The sequence below is a fragment of the Leuciscus leuciscus genome (genome assembly GCF_965113295.1).
Source record: "Leuciscus leuciscus genome assembly, chromosome: 11".
Classification (NCBI taxonomy): Eukaryota; Metazoa; Chordata; class Actinopteri; order Cypriniformes; family Leuciscidae; genus Leuciscus; species Leuciscus leuciscus.
In genome coordinates, this window is record NC_138735.1 from 18,091,949 (window position 1) to 18,113,080 (window position 21,132).

The 21,132-nt window shown below is 36.8% G+C and overlaps 2 protein-coding genes across 4 annotated transcripts; one reads left to right on the forward strand and one right to left on the reverse strand.

Moving 5' to 3' along the window:
- Positions 1–98: 98 nt before the first annotated feature.
- On the reverse strand, positions 99–9,836 carry klhl15 (kelch-like family member 15). 2 transcript variants are annotated; one of them, XM_082184570.1, is made up of 4 exons: positions 9,583–9,836; positions 6,184–6,265; positions 3,897–4,608; positions 99–2,837 (listed from the first exon to the last, which is right to left on the reverse strand). In XM_082184570.1, exons 1-4 carry the CDS (start codon positions 9,641–9,643, stop codon positions 1,728–1,730), a joined length of 1,965 nt encoding a protein of 654 aa, XP_082040696.1. In that variant the 5' UTR covers positions 9,644–9,836; the 3' UTR covers positions 99–1,727. The 2 variants fall into 2 exon arrangements, with proteins under 2 accessions (XP_082040696.1, XP_082040697.1); XM_082184571.1 differs by lacking the exon at positions 9,583–9,836 and adding an exon at positions 5,748–5,844.
- Positions 9,837–10,802: 966 nt separating this feature from the next.
- eif2s3 (eukaryotic translation initiation factor 2, subunit 3 gamma) lies at positions 10,803–20,849 on the forward strand. Of its 2 annotated transcripts, XM_082183544.1 has the most exons (12): positions 10,804–10,953; positions 11,777–11,840; positions 12,291–12,418; positions 12,689–12,810; positions 13,900–13,994; positions 14,095–14,253; positions 16,162–16,296; positions 16,387–16,481; positions 17,522–17,666; positions 17,784–17,953; positions 20,133–20,305; positions 20,503–20,849. In XM_082183544.1, the coding sequence occupies exons 1-12, from the start codon at positions 10,885–10,887 to the stop codon at positions 20,564–20,566; spliced, it is 1,419 nt and encodes a 472-aa protein (XP_082039670.1). In that variant the 5' UTR covers positions 10,804–10,884; the 3' UTR covers positions 20,567–20,849. The 2 variants fall into 2 exon arrangements, with proteins under 2 accessions (XP_082039671.1, XP_082039670.1); XM_082183545.1 differs by lacking the exons at positions 20,133–20,305; positions 20,503–20,849 and adding an exon at positions 19,196–19,336 and having other exon boundaries at positions 10,803–10,953; positions 17,784–18,020.
- Positions 20,850–21,132: the final 283 nt, after the last annotated feature.

Below are 21,132 nucleotides of genomic sequence, written 5' to 3' on the forward strand. Positions count from 1 at the left end.
CCCACAGGATAAGATGCTGATATCTAGAGAAGACAGCGTCTTAAATACACATTATCAGCACAGCAGGTGATTGTATTCAATTAGAAAACCCAGAGAGCTGAACAGTTTGAACATTTATTTCTGGAAATTAATTACAAAGTCTTCAAATACCAGTGAACCACCAGATTTTGGTAAACAAGTTAGCAATCTGATTATACTCGTCTCAAGAACAAGATACAGGGCTATGGATTATTATTATTATTATAGTGGAATAATTGTCTGTTATTCTACTGAAAAAAATAACAAGACAAGGTTATAATCTACCGCTGTGTCTGATTATTACAGTTTGACCCTTACAGACCACAGTTTGGCATCTATATGTACATGAAAATAACATGAATTTTGGATGACAAATGTCACACGGCAGAGACAAAAGGTCAAAGTTAGTGTTTGAGGAAGTACAAACCAACCAGGAACTCTGAGGAAACACAGCATCACATGTAGGGTCCATAATAGTAAATGAGATATTGCCAAACACCTTCAAGATCTGGCTTAAAGGGATAGTTCACCAAAAAAAAAAAGTTTGTCATCATTTACTCACATTTATGTCATTCCAAATCTTTCTTTTCTGTAGAACACAACAGATGATGTTTTTGACCATGCAGTCCAAAAACATGTTTTGGGTCCCACTGAATTTCATAGCACAGAAAAACAAAAACAGACATTAAAAACAATAATAATAATTTAGTCATTCAGATTTGGAATGACATTGAGGGTGAGTAATTGATGAATAACCCCTTTTACTGCAACTGATATTAATACCTAATGAATGCCTAAACTCTTAGAACTGCTATTAGTGTTTCTTTTGACATTAAACACAAGATGCATATGTGCTTTAGCCCTTTGCTGGTGAAACAAAATGTGAGACACACACACACACACACACACATAGAAAGTAGTTCCTTACATTACATGAATTGGATCAAGGCAAGGCTTTGCCGTTTTAATAAATAAGTTAAAAATAAGCATAAGCACAACTAATAAAGGTCGGAGAAGTAGGAACTACGCGTCCCCTAATCTCTCGTGTCCCCTTTTCTCCCTGTGCAGTCAGCAGTGGAGGACCGGTGTTATTGTAGAGCAGTAATATATGCCCTTATTCGAGTGCAATGCTTGTCAACGTCATCGTCAAGATTACAATCATTACAGTCATTATCGTCAAGATCCACTACAACATCACTAGTATCAGCACAAATGCATTCTTAGATAATTCTTAGTAAATGTGAAAGAAAAAAAGGGGACTGGGAAGTTTTTTAATTTCTTCATGAGTTCCTCTACTTCATTTAGTATCCTTTGCATTTTTCTAACCACTCCTAGATGTACCAGACTACTTGTCGTGGAATAAGCACACATAAAACATGACTTCCTGTGAACTGAATGAAGGGATATAGAAGAACGTCACAGAGAAGACAATGTGGTGAAACATGAAGAGTATTATGTGCTCTACAGGATGATTACAGTGCAATGAGTCAGACGTATGAGCAAAAAGGTCATCTGTATCCGATTTTTATGAGAACGCCAATGCTTAGTACAAATAACAAACCTTCCTTTCTACAATGAAAGCCTAAAAAGGATTTTTTTTTTCTTCTTAAATAAGCACTGGCCTACAGTTTAAAAGCTTCAACAGTATTAGTATTACTTGTCACACCTGTAAACGTTTGTCTCCTAAACTGTCTTGAAAGTACAAAGACTCAGCTGCAGCGTCTCACATGTTCCAGAACGTATTCTGGGAAGTGCAAACTACACACTTGCAGTCCGTCCAGTTTGCAAGGCATCCTAGGATACTCGTCCTCTTTCCATTTGTTCTCCTCAGGGTCAAATGTGAGGATAGAGTCGCTGTAATGACCGTTGTAGCAAAGTCCCCCGAGCACCATGATCTGTTTGTCCAACACTGCCACTCCATGCCCACTGCGTCCTATAGGCATTGAAGCCAAAATAGTCCACTCGTCGGTGTCTGGGTCATAAACTTCTGTCGACGGGCAGCCCTGGGATTCGAAAGAGGCACGCAGTATCACACACACCCCGCCGAAGACGTACAGCTTCCCATTGTGGGAGATCATCTTATGGAAGCAACGAGCGTAGTTCATTTTTGACTTGTTCTCCCAGCAGTTGGTGAGGATTGGTGTGCGCCGCGTACGATGATCGGACGATCCTTCCCGTCCCGGGTCAAAGACGCACACTTGTTTTGAGGTGGAAGAGGAGGTGATGCCGCCAGTGATATACAGCTTCCCGTTGAGCACAGTGCCTTCGTGGCCGTACTTGTTTACAGGGTAAGGATCTACAAACTCCCACTTGTCCTCAACAATGTCATAACGTTCCGTAGAATAAAACGTCTCGTCGCGAGTGCGACCTGCAACGGCATAAATATACTTCCCGATGACGCCGACGGCAAACTCTGATCTGGGAACGGACATGTCGGCCATGCGTAGCCAGGAGTTCTGTCTGGGATCGTAGCGGTAGACCTTAGAAGAAGCGTGGAACTCTCCGTCCGGGCCTAACTCTTCACCACCCAACAGGAAAGCGAAGTTGTTGACGATGGCCAGGCAATCGGGACGGAGCGGTACCTGGGGGCCTTCTAGTTCCCACCACACTTTGGGCCGGTGCAGGAGAAGGATCTTACTATTGACCATGCTGTGGCCGATCATTCCACGGAATACAGCAGTCTGGGGTCTCACGGATCTGATGCGGTTGGACTTGGTTTCTGCCAGCGGTTGTTCGTTCACCTGATGGAAGTAGCTGAGCGCCTGGTCTACTTCTAGTCTCAGTTGGCGGGAATAACGGTAGAACTCTGATGTCTTCACCTATGCAAGGATAAAAAAAAACACATAAGTGTCAATGACATCAGTTATCGGCTTTCAAATTAAAAAAATTATCAGTTATCGGTATTGGCCAATATTTTCATATCGGTTCATCCCTACTATCGTTCAAAAGTTTGGGGTCGTTAAGATTTTTAAAAATGTTTTTGAAAGCTCTTTTGCTTACTAAAGCTGAATTTATGCAATCAAAAATACAATTAAAACAGTAATATTGTGAAATATTAATATAAACTAAAATAATTGTTTTCTATTTGAATAGATTTTAAAATGTAATTTATTCCTGTGATGCAAAGCTGAATTTTCAGCATCATTACTCCAGTCTTCAGTGTCACATGATCCTTCAGAAATCATTCTAATATGCAGATTTGGGAGTTCAAAAAACATTTCTTATTCTTATAATTAAGGTTGTTCTGATTAAAATGTTTGTGGAAACCGTAATACTTTTATTTCAGGATTCTTTGATGAATAGAAATATATATATTGTACTGACCCCAAGCTTGTGAACGGTAATGTACAATGATTTGCATCATGTTTTTAATGCAATTTAATTCCATTTTTGTAAAGGAAATGTAAAAATATAAAAAAGTATTCTGCATTTAAGCTTACTGTGCATTACAATTTAAAAAAGTACTGTTCATCAAACAAAAAGTCATACAGAATTAAACAAAACAGGAAATTATATCACAGAGAGGACCTCTGTAGATCTTCATGAAATGTTTCTTAAAAAACTGCATAATTAACGACAAGTAAATTTAGGTTGTAAAGTGTCATGTGGTACAACTCTCCAAAAACGTGATGATATTCATGAATTAGATTTTCAAATGATTTTTTCCTTTTTCTTAGTTGTCACTGACCCCTAAACACATAATAAACAAGGAAGCATTGTTACCTTCTCAAAGATATTAACAAGTAAATTTAGGTTGTAAAGTGTCATGTGGTACAACTCTCCAATGAGATTCATGAATTCGATTTTCAAATGATTTTTTCCTTTTTCTTACTTGTCACTGACCCCTAAACACATAATAAACAAGGAAGCATTGTTACCTTCTCAAAGATATTGGCAGGAGTCATGAGGCAAAAGCGCAGGTTCTGCACCACCGCATCCGTATGTCTCCATCGTCGCCGGTCATGTCTCAGCCAAGCCTGCACCGCCTCATACAGCTCAATTTCTGGAAATCGACTCAGCTGGTCACTATCCAGATAAGCCATCAACTTCTCCAAGCTCAAATAGGACAGGAAGTCCGGTCGCGCCATCAGGGGCACAAAGTTCTCCAGCAGAAACGCATCAAGCTGCTCCTGCACGCCTTCCACGCCGACGCTGAAGTCTTCCAGCAAGCGCATGACCTCAGCACAATTCTCTAAGCAGATCTTGGCCAGTAAGAAGGAGCAGCAGAACTCTACAGCCTCTGTGAGTTGCACGTACATGGCAGCCTGCAGGATCTCTTGCACCGTGATCATGCTTAACTCTAATGAACCATAATACATGAAGCGAAGGACGTGACCAAACCCGGCTGCCGTCAACCCCTTCATGTGAATCTTATCCTGGTCACGTTCCCGCATATCGGCCGTGAACATGACCCGGAAATAGTCGCTTTGCGTCGCTAACAGAGCCTTGTGCGCCTGGAAGTGGTGCTCCTCGATGAGAAGAGTGACATCGAGCAGCAGTCGCTCCTCATACAAGGCTCGGAAGCCCGACGACACGCTGCCATCATGCACTTGGGAGAGGTACACCTCCACATCCCCCGCCATTAGGCACCTGCAGAGACACAAACAAGCTTATAAATGACACGTCAAGGCAAGTCGATATGTCCCAATTTAGCAGGTCGTCTCTGCAAGGTTGGGAGGACCATAACTGTGATGAAGAGACAGACATTTACGATTTTCTCTCAAGTATTTTATAGACACAAGTCTCGTCTCAGAGTTCAATACCAATCAACACAATGGTAAAGGCCTGAAAAAAGGATAGTTCACCCAAAATAAATGTTCTGTTATCAATTACTGACCCCGTGGAACACAAAAGAAGATATTTTGTTGCTTTGGACCACATTTCTTTGCATAGACAAAAACAGAAGAAAAAAAGTCAAAGGTTTGGAATGACTGCATTTTGGGGTCAATAACATATAAAAAGAAAAAGAAATGAACAGTTTTATTCAGCAAGCACACATTAAATTGATCAAAATAGACAGCAATGACATTTATAACATTGACAAAAGATTTCTATTTAAAGTGAATTCTGTTCTTTTGTACTTTTATCAAAGGATGCTGAAAAAATGTGTCAGTTTCCACAAACATTTTAAGCAGCACGACTGTTTTTAACATTGATACTAATATGAAATGTTTCTTGAGCATCAAATCAGCATATTAAAATGATTTCTGAAGGATCATGGGACACTGAAGACTGGAGTAATGATGCTGAAAATACAGCTTTGTCATTACAGGAATATTTTTTTAAATACAATAAAATAGAAAACAGTTATTTTAAATAACTGTTTTTATAGTAATTTTAATCAAATAAATGCAGGTGAGCATAAGAGACTGTTCAAAATATTTTCATTTTTTAAATCTTACCGACCCTAAACTTTTGAGCAGCTGCTTAAATCTTTGAGTGAACTATCCATTTAATACAAGATAAAATTAGGCAAATCTTTAATTAAGTGCTTGTTGAACTAAACAGCACTTCCTCAAGTTCTTCATCAGCCAAATCATCAGAACTAATTGTAGTTTAGTGAATAATAGATGGTATAAAAACATGCCAGACTTTAATAAAGCCTCTGGAAGGACTTCAAGAACTTTCACACCTCAGCACTTCAGTTTCTGCTGCTGACAGCCAAACTCTCTCAAAGCTCCCCCACACACTCCCCCTCTACTGCACACATACACACACAGCACACTCACCTCTGATTGGCCACGGGCATGTCACAGGGGGGTGTCCGAGCCAATCAGAGGATAGTACCTCTGTGTCCGTAGGAAATTAAATTCTGAAGATATTCACCTAAATGACAAACCGAACAAGCCCCAATCATTAAAATTACGAGAAAATCACCAACAGACTGAAATGCTAAAGATGCACCAACAACTCAATGTCCCACTGTGTGCAAACAGGAGACAATTACTTGAGGCATAAATGAAAGTAGAAGATGACAGAATACTTTTGACAAAATATCCCTGCTTGCACATTGAAAATGGACCATAATTGTGCTAAACAGAAGCCTTGTATAGTTTAACCATTATTTGGAATATAAAAATGAGGTGAGAAACACTTAAAGACACTATATCCTTAACTCGTAAGGTGGCTTGGAGAAAAGCAGAGGATGATGACTCTGTGACTTACCTTTTAGAGGCCTCCTGGCCAACGGTCGGCTTCACAGCGATGAAGGGACGTTCACATTTCCTCTGCTTGTACTTGCCCTGCTCTAAAAAGAGATGACATCCAGATGATGGAAAATAGACAACAATAAACAGCCCCTTAGCTGTCCTAAATTCATTATGTGTAAACTATGACTTGATATGGCTTATTGCTTTAATTTAACCATTGTTAATTAGTAATTATTACCAAATGTTCATTAGACACTGAGCAACATCTGATTATTATTTTTTACGGTTGAGTAAGTGCCTATATGTAATGTGAGGGACTGTTGTATTAGACAGTATAAGTTCCATTCACATGCAGTCAATCGACATATCAGACGAAAGAAAATGAATGTCCTATTCAAAACTAACTGCATCCATTTGGCCACAAAATTTGGAATTTCCCAGAATTTGTTAAAATATGATTTTAAATTCACTACCGTTCAAAAGTTTGAGCTAAATACGATTATTTTAATTATATTATTATAATATAAATTAACACTTTTATTCATAAAGGACACAATAAAGATCAAAATTGCTAGTAAAGACATTTATAATGTGACAAAAAAAGTTATATTTAAAATAAATCATTTCTAATCAAAGAATTGTGAAAAATATTTATCACGTTTCCACAAAAATCAACAGTTTTCAAAACTGATAATTAATCAGGGAAGCACCGATAGGAATTTAGATTTTTTCGACCAATATCGATTTTAACCAACAACTATTGGCTGATTGCGATACCGATATTTGTCGCTTGCTCTCTTATTTGAACATTTGTCATTAAAATAGATTAGTGTTTCGATCATGTTTTAAATGAGCAAAGTTCAAAAAAGCATAGTTTATTGCTGCATCATCAAATCATTTCTATTGAACATGGATTGGATCCGTTTAAAATTCAACAGACCAGCATAAATACAACAGAACAAAAGATGCATAAGAAATCAACTACTTTTCAGTTAGGTCTAACAGTAGTTTACGGGAACAAAAATAAAGTAAATCAAATGTAAAATATATTCTTACTTGTATAAATTAAACATACATTAATCCTTATTAAAGTTATTTAGTCAAGAGTAGTGTTTTTTGTCTTTTGTTGTTTGATTAATATTAAAACAGACAGCAGCGCAGCAGCAGTTTATTTCTCAACATTCATTTAAGACACAACTGACAAATGTTTACAAGGATGCTCATTAAAATGGCCATTTTGATTTAATTTTGTGTAAATTAGAAAAAGTGAAAGAACTCAATTCAGTATAAAACACTGCTTTCCGGGCGTGTGCTTTGGATTTGCGCGCACAAAACTTCACACAGTGAGTAGAATCAAAGACTTTATATATAGAAAGACAGTGCATTCATATTACTATGAATGGATTTTTTTTTTTATAAATCCCGCCTTCTAAATAAATAGCCTATTCACTGAATGATAAAGTCATCGTGTCACTGCAGCTGCCATAAGAAGCTCCAGTTGCTATAGAAACAGTCAGTGTTCTGAGACACAAGCTTAAGCGCATTGGCTGGTCCAGCCTGAAAAAAACGTAAGAAGTTATTTTAACATAAGAGACCACATTCATGAGACAATTGTTGTTAGATTTCATTGGTGATTTCAAATATGAAATTGAATCGTAAGCTTAGTGAACAGTTTTGGAGAATTATCCCATTCAAATAGATAGGGGCTGCACTTGCATGACGGAAATAGCTGCCCAAGAGGAGTTTCAAAGATGGCCGCCGAGTGAAATGACTTGCCTTAAAGGGACTTTGGTAGAATTGAGTTCTCCTTGGTATCTTCTTGCACTTGAATATTTAAATTCGCAAGGTTTAAAACACGTGCAAAGAACAAACTTTTGTGAAGATGCAGCACTGGCCTGATCGGGACAGTGACAGTTTCGTCAAGCGTCGTTCACGTTGGCCCCGAACAGTCCTTATTGTTGAGCCCTGCTGTATTTTGTACAGATTTCATTTTGTTTTAGCAAGTATTTAATTATTTTACCAAGAGAAAAACGTTGGATTATGCAACAGACAGTATACAACTCAGTGCTTTCATGCAGTTTATTAATAAACCATCAGTTTGTTATCAGCCTTTTCCATGCTAGAGCCGATGGTTTTAAACTGATCAAAAATCGTCCGATAAATATCGGCGGCCGATACATCGGTACATCTCTACAGATATTAATAAGAGATTTTACTTCAGCACCAAATCAGCATATTAGAATGATTTCTGAAGGATCATGTGACACTGAAGTCTGGAGTAATGATGCTGAAAATTCAGCTGTCACCATAGGAATGAATTACATTTTAAGATATACTAAAACAGAAAACATTTATAATATTTCACAATATTAGTTTTTACTGTAAATTTTTTTTTTTAAATCAAATACAGCCGAAAGGTAGTGTATCAAACTCCAATGTGACATCTGTGTGTCATATGATAAAACAATCAATCCATTTTCCAGTAACCACCAGGATGCCTCTGGGTTTTAATTTAGGCCTATACATTTATACAATACCAGGGGTCTCTAACACGTATAATCACAGTATAATATACAAAGTACTATTTCCCATAAAGAACTGTATTCTCTGATTCTGTTCTTTTCTCTGACATTGGTCTTACAGGTGTAAAACAGTTTAGATAGTTGTTAATAAGAATTATGATACAATTATGATAACATGAGTAGCTATCGGCAACTTTCGATTGTAAAAAGAAGCTCTCAAATGAAAAAAGGTTGGAGACCCCTGATTTATACAGTTTTAATTTATAAATACATTTTGTTTTTTATTAGTTTACCTTGTTTTGACTGTCGCTGTGGTAAACTTCTCTGTGTTTAGGGGAAAATGTAATGAATGTTTACAGTCACCTTATCTTAATGACAAAAGGGCCTGCTTTACCAGTGTTCAACCTTACATTACACTCAACGTGGTTTTATATTCTTTTCAACTTCAATAACCTCGTGTTCAGATCCTCAGTAAACGAGATTCAAAAACAACGCTTGGCTGATTCACAAAAAAGCATGTATTGTGAATTCTGCATGACATGTTTTGATTTCAGGGTTTTTTAATTCTAAAAAATAAAAAAGTATCTGAAAACGACTGTTTACAGACACTAATGGTGTCTTGAAACCTAATGATTTGTCTATCTAGGGAGCATTTATAGTCACTGAGTCGCTTTACATGCATATGATTCCCAAACATGCTGTCTATCTAGGGAGCTCACTGGGTCAATATCAGAGGCACAGCCAGTAATTACCGCTGACACGTCCCAACGAATGTCAGCCCACGACATATTAAACAATTCTGATGTTTTCGGCTACGGTCAGATAAAACGAGCAGGTTATTAAGCAGGACAACGTCGCGTGTGTAAAATGAAACAATTCCAGCAGGGTTTTACCTCGGCGATGCGACTCCACGCAACCCCGCTTCGACCAGGGAGCCCGAGGTCCTTCGGACATGGAGTGCTGCTATTAGACAAAGACCAGAGAAATTAAATATGAAATCTCATTATCGACGGAAACATGCTGCCCATTGGCGTCTTTAGGTGACAATAAACCAGTGTTATTTGGCCTGAATTGCTAAATGTTGTTTGTCTATAGCCTCCACTGCGTTCGTAGACGCCATATTATTGTCTGCACTGACGTCATTTCCCGATCATTTGTCGGTCGGACGGAAATATTGGAGTTTGTGTCAATATTTTCTGCCTACATGTACAAAATGTTTTAGTTCACCGTCACAGACATTACAATTGCTATGAGAACATAAATCATGACATAGCCTATATTATGATTGAAGTTCTACTTTCCTTATGAATTAAGAGGTAAAGGAAGTTTGAGCGTGTGAAACCTCCTGTTTGATAGATAGATAGATAGATAGATAGATAGATAGATAGATAGATAGATAGATAGATAGATAGATAGATAGATAGATAGATAGATAGATAGATCTCACTGTGTGTGTTGTTGTTTTTGCATGTGCATGTGCATGTCATCATTTCTTTGTATGACTGTGGGGCCAAACAATATGTCCGTTATATGTATATAAAAAAACATGCACAATTGAAATGTACAATTTGTTACGTTTCATTACATTGCCACAAATAAAACAACTACTCAATATGCTTACAAAATCTTCAACAACAAAAAAATATATAATATTTGAATAAAGGGTGAAGATGTCAATTTTCTTCGGCCGGACATCACTTTTGGTCTCAACTGTTTGGTGCTTGTCACTAGTAGTGACAGTACTGTCAAAACTACAAAACGTGTGACGTCATAACCCGAAGACGGACCCAGGTTTCATCCCCATCAGTCCAACGTGTGTTCAAGTTTTCATCATATTAATTACAGATTAGATAAATTATGTTGTTGGATATGTTTGGTATTTTAAGTTTGTTTATGCTAATTATAATCTAGGATGCCATTTCCTGTCTGTTTTCTCCTTCTTGGGATTTACTGGCCTTTTCTAGAAACTGATTGCATCATCCCATGCTTACAGGACGCTGTTCGATAGATGCGTTATAATTATTTACCTTATTTTTTGGTGTTCTGCCGTGTATTAGGGAAAAGTAGAACATTATCTATATGCATAGATACAACACTACAAAATAATTAGACAGTTTATAAATTTATGGCACACATGTATTTGTAAAAACGGTCAGGCGTTTGCTTGATCATACTCTCATTCCTTTTCTTTCAAGATGGCGGGCGACGAGTCTGGAACAACGTTGGGTCAGCCTCATCTTTCTAAACAAGACCTCAGTACACTAGTAAGTCTTAATATTTTGTTATATAGTGTAATATAAAAGGTTCAAGGTGTACTGGCGCCATCGCCAGTTCGAGTTCAGTGCTCTTGTGCTCTCTGATGAAGGCAGGCGTGCTTGTTAGCTGTGCCGGTGAAAACTCACCACATGATTCATTCTGGGATGGAGAAGGACCCCGTGTAGAAATTACGGATATATACATATAAGTTACATATATAAAAATGTCGTGAAACCACTGCCGGTTGTCATTACCTAAATGTCATTCTGTTTAATATAGTTCATGTCATGTTCTACTTTGGTCATGTGCTAATCTTACATACTTCCAAGCTAATTATTCACCGGTGTCTCATGTAATGTACTCGACAGTAGATCTTCCTTTAAGGCAAACTTAATTAACATGTATTCCTTGAAATTAACACAGATTATTTTTTAAACTGTGACTTATTTATTCATTTCTTGCAAATAATACAATAAAGCTCTAAAATAATTATTGCAAGCTACACTCTGAATCAAAAGCTAGCAATAGCAATTATTTGATTCAATTTAAGCTTGCAACAGCAAATTGCAGCTTCTCTTTCTTTATGGGGGAAAACTTTTTCTCTCTCTTAGAGAGGCTGTTACAGGTTTTGGAAGTAAAAAAAGTCAAGTATTTAATTTTGGTGGTTGTCGCCCATTACTTGATTGATATGAATGTTTTGATGCACTTGTCACTACTGATATTTTTTTAATGATTATTTTATGTTAGGTTACACCTAAAACACTTTGCCATATTATTATTTTTGGCAATTTGTTTGATGATTAGCTTTAATGGATCTGTTTTGCTTTATAGGATGTGAGCAAACTGACTCCTCTGTCCCAAGAGATCATCAGCAGACAAGCCACAATAAACATAGGTAAGATTTCTTTGAACTGTTTTCTCCATACAAAATGTCACATTTGATCCAAATCCAGGTTTCATATTAAAGTTAAAGTCACCATGAAATCAAAATGGACAGTTTATGGAATATTGCAGTATTTATTATAAATAATTTATATGTTCACCTTTTTTTAATTCATGTGCTTTTTTAATCTTTAATCAAAATAACTTCTCCCTCTTGGATCGACACCTCTTCTCTGATTATGTGTTTACTGATGCGTGGGCAGGACAACCTGTCACTCACATGACATCACAGCAACCACAACAATCCAATCAATTCACAATGGACAAAATAATGTCCCCCTACAATTTTTCCTTGGGTCGAGAAGTCGTTTTCACTCGGATATACGGTCACCATAGGGATGAAAAGATGATTGCAGCTTCCGTTTCATGCTGGCTTTATTTATACCTATGTGTTTTTCTTTAGGAACTATTGGTCATGTAGCCCATGGAAAATCAACAGTGGTGAAAGCGATCTCTGGAGTTCACACTGTCAGATTCAAAAATGAGCTGGAGAGAAACATTACAATCAAGTTGGGTTATGCTAATGCTAAGGTAACATTGTTTGATTCAAATCTTTAGTTATTGCAAGCTACACTCTGAGTCAAAAGCTAGAAATAGCAATTATTTGATTCAATTTTAAGCTTGCAACAACAAATTACAGCTTACGTTTTTTTATGGGGGGGGATTTTCCCCCTCCAAGCGAGGCTGTTACAAGTAATTTCTTATGAAGAAATGTGAATTATTTATTACTGAGGGTTTGATATTTTTTGTCATGTTTGTTCACTTGAAGTTTATATCTTTTGCATTGAATCCCTTATCTAGGTGTATAAATTGGATGATCCAAGTTGTCCACGGCCAGAGTGTTACAGGTCATGTGGCAGCAGCACACCTGATGAGTTCCTCACAGACATTCCTGGCACCAAAGGCAACTTCAAATTAGTTCGGTATGTTTTCTAATATACTTAACAGTTTTTGCTGCCTAACATTTTTGTGGAAATGATGATACCAACATTTGTTGTAAGATTTAAAAAAAGAAATAAATAAATACTTTTATTAATCAAGGATCAAAAGTGACAGTGAAGACATGTATGATGATGCAAAAGATTTCTATTTAATCAATGCTTTTATAAATTTAGTAAATAATTATAATTAATGCAAATACATTCTGCTCATTGAACATTCTGTTTTAAGAATACTGAAAAAAGTATCTCCATTTCCACAAAAATATTAAACGGCACAACTGTTTTCAACATTGATAATAAGAAACGTTACTCGAGCACCATATCAGCATATTAGAATGATTTCTGAAGGATCATGTGACAATGAAGACTGAGTAATGATGGTAAAGAAATTCAGCTTTGACATCACAGGAATAAGTTACATTTTTAAAATGTATTCAAACAGAAAAAAGTTACTTACATTTTTAATGATATTTTACAATATTACTGTTTTTCTGTATTTTTGATTAAAAGCAGCCTTGGTGAGTGTACGAGACTTCAAAAACAAATTTTTATATTTTCAAACTTTTGATACGTTTGTGTGTGTGTGTGTGTGTGTGTGTGTGTGTATATGTATAACATACACCTGTCAAACGTTTTATAGATGGATGGATGGATGGATGGATAGATAGATATGAGGTTCTAGGTGTACTGGCACACAAATACCAGGGGCGTGCGGTCCATATTAGCTGCTAATGCTCTGCATACCCATGCCATTCGTAGACTCGCTAATTAATAATGACATTATAAATAACCAAAAATTCCCTTGATTGAGGTGTGCCATAAAGCTTACATGATAAAATGTTGGTAATATGAACATAACAGTCCGTCATTTATTTATTAGCCAAACAACGGTAATTTTCTTCAAATCTGCCAGTTTCGGAAGGTTTCAGGTGATTCCAAAAGGCAATACATGTAATATTATTCTGTATTATATCTTTACCATGTGTATTGACAGTTTGGCTAGTTTTTTTTTCCAGTTTTTTTACACTTCTGAATTCAGTCTTTATATTCAGTTTATATCATTCTTTTTAGACATGTCTCATTTGTGGATTGCCCGGGTCACGACATCTTGATGGCCACCATGTTAAACGGTGCCGCCGTAATGGATGCTGCTCTACTCTTAATTGGTGAGTATTTACCTCGCAACATTTAGCGTTTTTTGTCTAGCAAGTAATGACCACATCCTTATGTTGTTAGAGTAGCTAAAAATCTTTTTTACTCTTTCAGCTGGCAATGAGTCATGCCCTCAGCCACAGACGTCAGAGCATTTGGCAGCCATTGAGATCATGAAGCTCAAGCACATACTGATTCTGCAGAATAAAATCGACTTGGTGAAAGAGAGTCAGGCCAAAGAGCAGTATGAACAGATCCTGGCTTTTGTGCAGGGTAAGTGTTTTAGCTCGATGCTCTTCTGAAATTTTCATAATTTGCTGGTAGCCAAACAGGAAACCATAAAAGTGTCAGAAATCTTTGTACATGTACTACCATTGAAAAGTTTGGGCTGGGTACGGTTTTTCAAATGCAGTCAAAAACAGTTTCTCATGCTCACATCGACTGCTTTTATTTGATCAAAAATACAGTAAACCTGTAATATTGTGAAATATTATTCATATTTAAAATATTTTATATTCAATATAATAAAATATTATTATATTTACATTTTTTATTTATTCATGTGATGTCAAAGCTGAATTTTCAGCATCATTTCTCCAGTCTTCAATGTCACATGATCCTTCAGAAATTATTCTAATATGCTGAATTGTTGCTCGAAACATTTATTATTATTATCAATGTTGAAAACAGTTGCGCTGCTGAATATTTTAATATATATACATATATATATAAATTAGGATTGTTTGATGAATAGAAAGTTCAGCTTTCATTTTAAATGAAAATCTTCTGTAACATTATAAATGTTTTTACTGTAATACTTTTATCAATTTAATGCTTTCTTGCTGAATAACATATATTTTATATATATTATTTTAACAGACAAAACTAAGAAAACAGAACAGTAATATAGTTCTGCTTGTGGATATCTTGTTTACTTGATTTTAATTATAAATATGTTTTCAAAGATTTAATGCCTCAAACCTGACAAATACAATAACTTTTTCCCAAGGTTGAAACTGAAAAGGGATAGTTCATCCAAAAATGAATATGTGTAATTTAGTCACCCTCAAATTGTTTGAAACTTGTATGATCTTATTTTGTCCTAATTTAGGTGTCTTTACAAAAAAGGACACCAAAGACCAAATGATATAAGGAGTTTTCAGAAAGAATTCCGTGTATAAAATGTGTACAGCGCACAAATAGCAAAGAGATTGTTTACATGTTGCGAAATTTTTTTACATGAAACTAAACCAACCACCTTGACCTGACTGCATTTACCTACTACAGTACACGGATCCATGTGTATAAATACAATGAATGTGTGATCAGTGCATCAAGAACGCACATACATGGTTTGTTGGCGTATCAATATTACAGACTCACGCATGCTTACTGTACCACTTCTGTACTTCACCGCAATCATCTTTGCCTTTATTACAATTCGCATCCATCAAAGCATTACTAGCAAGATGCTGATTTGCTTCATCCTGCCCGAGAAACGTAGTTTGCGTATCATCTGGCCATACAGAGGTAGGAATAGGATGTTTTGACGTTCAGTCTGTATTGCACACAGTGTGATGCGTATTTCATGGTGACTCGCGCTCTTCAGAAACAATCACCGAATATGACAGAGCTCATGTTTTAAAGCGAAACACACTGGAATGGAAGCGATTCATTGAAAATGCAGTCACTATTGCCGGAATCTCTGATTTAATCAGCCTGGACTTCTAAGGTCATCTAACTGCCTGACGTAAATTACGTTAATGATGCAATTTCACATGCTTCAGTAATTTGCGTTAAATAATTTTAACGAGTGAAGGATTTTGAATTAATCGCATGCGTTAACACGTTACCGTTGACAGGCCTGATTTTTTTTTTTAAATTTTAAATTTTAAATTATTTTTTCCTCGCTCCATATGATGAAAGTGATTAGGGACTGAATCTGTCACAGGCTCCAAAAAATGCATCAAAATGCATTTCAAACACATTCAAGTCACATGAGGGTGAGTAGATGATGACAGAATGGTAATATTGGGTGAACAATCCATTTAACATGGACCCTTTCTATTACTCTGTATATTCATAGCTTATGTGTCCTCTATATTGCATTGTACAGACTGATGGGTAAACTATGGCTTTATAATTGGATGGTTTAACTTTCATTAATTTATTTTCCTCCAGGAACGGTAGCAGAGGGAGCTCCAATCATCCCAATCTCAGCGCAGCTCAAGTACAACATTGAGGTTGTCTGCGAGTACATTGTAAATAAGATCCCCGTGCCTGTCCGTGACTTCATCTCTGAGCCTCGCCTTATTGGTAAGTGACCGTTTTAATTTGAAGGCTACTAAAGAGGATTCCCTGTGCTCAATGTCAAATTTTAGATGAGTGATTGTGTTTTTCCCACAGTAATCAGGTCATTTGATGTTAATAAGCCTGGCTGTGAAGTAGATGATCTGAAAGGTGGTGTAGCTGGAGGAAGTATCCTCAAAGGAGTTCTGAAGGTAACTTTTGACCTGTTTGATCCAATTTTAAGCAACGCTATAATGCGTCTCATCTTCATGGACTGCACCAGATTTGCCAGTTCTTGTCCTGAAGTGTTAACACTTGCAAATGTTTGTGTGTAATTTCAACTCATCCCTTTTCTTGAAAATGGTTTAAAGATTGAAATGTGAGGTTTATCTTTTTATAAATCTTTTTTGGTTTTGTCAACCTGTATATGAACAGTAAAGTTGTTTAAAGTGCCTTTCATGCAGTGTGAATATAGCTGTTTGTGAATGTAAAAGGTCTGCAAAGTTTGAAAAAGTGCATAGTGTACAACAAATAGGTTTTGTCTCCTAAAAGAAAGAATTGATTCTGAACTGCTGAAAAGAGTTGTCAGCAATTCCAGTTTCACTTCCTTTTACATACCTACGTAACAATGTAACATATTTGCATAATGCCAGCCTATTGTCTTCATTGGCTGCCCGCGAACGGAATTGATACGGAAAAAAAAACGGCGCCATTTTTACTGTTTGTATCACTCTGTATCAAATGCCAAGTAAGCCTCCGGAGCTGAAATTCAGGTATTGTAATAGTCGTTTAGTTTCCGAAACAAGCTGTAAGCGGTAGACCAATCACAATAGACTGGGCGATCTGACCAATCAGAGCAGAGTAGGCTAATGGAAAAGAGGGCTTAGAGAGACTGAATCTTTGAACAAACCGTTTTCAGACTCTTTGAGAAATGAGGTGATGTGTTTTACACTGGATGTATGTAAACCTACTGTAGAAGACCTCCAAAGCAAAATTAATAACTTTTAAAATAGCATAATAGGGGCACTTTTAATCATGGCTTAACAATAATTTTATGGATTAGTGTGTTACCATAGACATTTTCCTACCCTGCTTATACGGTATTAATTTATTTGTGCATGTCTTAAAAACCTTTAAGATTTGATTTGAAAAACCCTGCAGATACTCTGTGAAGCTCTTTCATTGTCTGCTTTACGGCTGCTATTCCTGTTCCTCTTTTCATGCTGTTCTCCTCTGTTTATTTTTGTTCAAGGTTGGACAGGAGATTGAGGTCAGACCAGGTATTGTTTCTAAGGACCATGAAGGGAAGCTAATGTGCAAACCTATCTTCTCCAAAATTGTCTCACTATTCGCTGAACACAATGACCTCCAGTATGCTGCTCCTGGTGGCCTTATTGGTATGCAGACTTGAACATTACTGAAATAATGTAATATTTGTTCATTGTTTGTTGTTTTTTCTTTTGTAGTACTAAAGTGGATGATTTAATATTTGCTATGCACATTCTCTGTTGCAGGTGTTGGCACCAAGATCGACCCTACACTGTGCAGAGCGGATCGTATGGTGGGCCAGGTCCTCGGTGCTGTGGGGGCTCTTCCTGAGATCTTCACAGAGCTTGAGATCTCCTACTTCCTTTTAAGAAGGTTGCTTGGTGTGCGCACTGAGGGTGACAAGAAAGCAGCCAAGGTAAAGCGAAATCTCCACTGATTGTTCCATAAGGTCCTGGATTTTGAATGAGACCAAATATATTTGTGTTTTAAATAGTGGTGGGCCGTTATCGGCGTTAACGTGCTGCGTTAACGCGAGACTCTTATCGCGCGATAAAAAAAATATCGCCGTTAATCTATTCTCCAAGTTGGGTTGGGAGATGGCTCTATATACTACACAAGCTATGATGACGCAATCTACCCGCGGCCGCGAGGTAAACCCGGCTGCAACGCATATTCGTCGTCATCTTAAGTCAACACGGCTGAAAGTGAAAGCTGGTGAAAAAGATCGGTGCAACATCCATTATTTGGACTTGGTTCGGGTTTAAGCCGTCAGACGAGCAGCAGCAAACTATATACAGAGTGTTTGGGGTAACAGTTTGGTAAGTTAACACACGACTAATCCGTTCGACCACCTCAAATTCAAAACGAAACATGATATCACTGAATACCAGCGCGCGCGTATTATTCCCATTCCAATATATCTTAGTGGTGTAGCACATAATCTCGATTTTAAGAATCGTTGTTGTGTTTCTTTTTAACTGAAAAGACATCAGTTAGACAATATTCTAATTTAAAATTTGGGGTTTCATAAACTCCAAGCCATAATAAACATTAGACCTACTTAAGTCTCTGCAGCTAGTGTACTTACATTTTATTTATCTGCAAAATTATGTTGTATACTTACAGTTTTGCACAATATATGTTCTCAAAACTACATACACCCTTTAAAAAAAAATACATTTAGCAGTTGTTTAGCATGGGTCTGTGTAATCTGTTCTGAAATGGTTTTATTATAATATACTGTATATCGTTATCGCAAGAGGCTGCAATGTATATCACAATATAGATTTTAGGCCATATCGCCCATCCCTAATTGATAGCCTATAGTAGTTGATAATAACATAGGCCTACCTAATGTTGCCTACGGACGGTAACGGTACAGTAGTAACCTTTTACAGTCTATGAGTAGAACAGCTTTCTCAAGCAGTTTGTGATGCATTTTGGAAACAGGAGATGAGCCCCTGGTCTAATGCGCCACCTGGCTTGAGAAACCCGTTCTCAAAGACTTACTTTTATAGTCATTATTTGGGTAGCGCACACATTCTGAATGCCTTCGGAGGAATTCAAATGAGCCATTTTAATCTAGATTAATCTAGATTAATTTCAAAATTAATCTAGATTAATCTAGATTAAAAAAATTAATCTATGCCCACCTCTAGTTTTAAAGCACCAAAGCTGCATTTATTTGATCAAACATAGTAAAACAGTTATATTGTCAAATATTATTCATTTTAAAGTAACTTTTCGAAGTGAACAAACAAGTCTATTCTTCTTTTAAGGATTATTTCACCAAAAAATGGGGAAAAAAAGTCATTATTTACTCAAGCTCGTGTCGTTCCAAACTCGTAAGACTTTTGTTCACTTTCGAAACACAAATGAAGATATTTGAATGAAATCTGAGAGAATTCTGTCCCTCCATTGACAGTCACGCAACTACCACTCTGGTGCTTCAAAAAGCTAATAAAGAGATCGTAAAACTAATCCATATGAATTGAGAGGTTTAGTCCAAATGAACAGATTGAATTTAGGCTTTTCACATATAAACATTGATCAGCGAACACAAACAGAAGCTCAAACCGAACCTTATGACGCGCAGGAACAAACCTCATTGGTTCTCGCTCGACAAGCGAACATGTTTGAGCCTCTATTTACCACAACTGATGTGTGAGTTGATGAATATTCATATGTGAATGAAAGACTAAATTAAATCTTTTCATCAAATAAATCGTTCGTGTCTCTTCAGAAAATTTGGACTAAATAACTCGATTCATATGGATTAGTTTTACAATCTCTTTTTGAAGCGTCAAAGTGTCAGTTGTGTAGCTGTCTATGGAGGGACAGAAAGCTCTCGGATTTCATCAAAAAGATCTTCATTTGTGTTCTGAAGATGAACGGAAGACAGCATGAGGGAGAGTAATTTAATGACAGAATTTTCAATTTCAGGTGAACTATCTGAACTTAAGAATGAGAGTGTGTATATAGTTAGTATGCAATACATATATACATCAGTTATTTAATTTATTTTTTATAAACATTCGGATTTTACTGTACCTGCTATTACAGTTTCTGATTTTTTTTATCGATTTGGCTTACAGGTTCAGAAGCTGTCGAAGAATGAGGTGCTGATGGTAAACATCGGCTCACTGTCGACAGGAGGCCGCGTTAGTGCAGTGAAAGCTGATTTGGCCAAGATTGTGCTCACTAACCCTGTGTGCACAGAGGTGGGGGAGAAGATCGCCTTGAGTCGCAGAGTGGAGAAACATTGGCGGTGAGCAAAATTGAATTCAAGACCTGTTGTTTTGTGTAATAATGTGCATCAATGAATCATGCACAATGAGACCAGGAACTTGTTTTGAAGTAAATGAGTAGGGTCAATTTGATGTCGGCTGTGACTTCCAAACTTTATATATTTTCCACATTTCATTATTGCAGTTTGAACAGTTATTGACCTCTCTCTTCCTCTAGTTTGATCGGATGGGGGCAGATCAGGAGAGGGGTAACCATCACACCCACAGTTGATGACGATTGAGGAGTGACCCATTCTGTCAATGGCTCGCACTGTCTCTCTGCCGGACATAATTATTAAACCATTTCACACACTCTTGTGCAAAGGTCAGCGCAAAGTGAAGGGAAAGGCTCTTTTGAGTGGAATGCACTGGCCCTGTATTTTAAGATGGTCACCATCCTCAGTGGAAGGATTGGTGTCATTTCTATCAAATGCAATGATTTTTCAAGGAAACATTATTCCTTGGCTTGACAAAGAAATTGTCAACATCTTTCAGTGATGACAAATAAAAACCTTTTGGATCAAACCATTTGTGTGCTCTATTTTCTGAAAATTGTGCTTCATTTCAACCACAACAAGACTTTCCTATTAAAACCTAATTTCAAGAACAATATTTTCAAAGTTAAGATGTTTTTTTACAGCCAAGCTTGATAGAAAGCATAATCCTTAAAAAAAAAGAAGAAAAAAAAAGGTTTTGTGGTAAACATCCAGGTTCTTAAGTGTCCAAAGGCATTTGATAGTGTGCAGTGACGCATTGTTTTTACATCCTTTATTCAATTTAAATATCCTTACCAAATATTGCTATATTA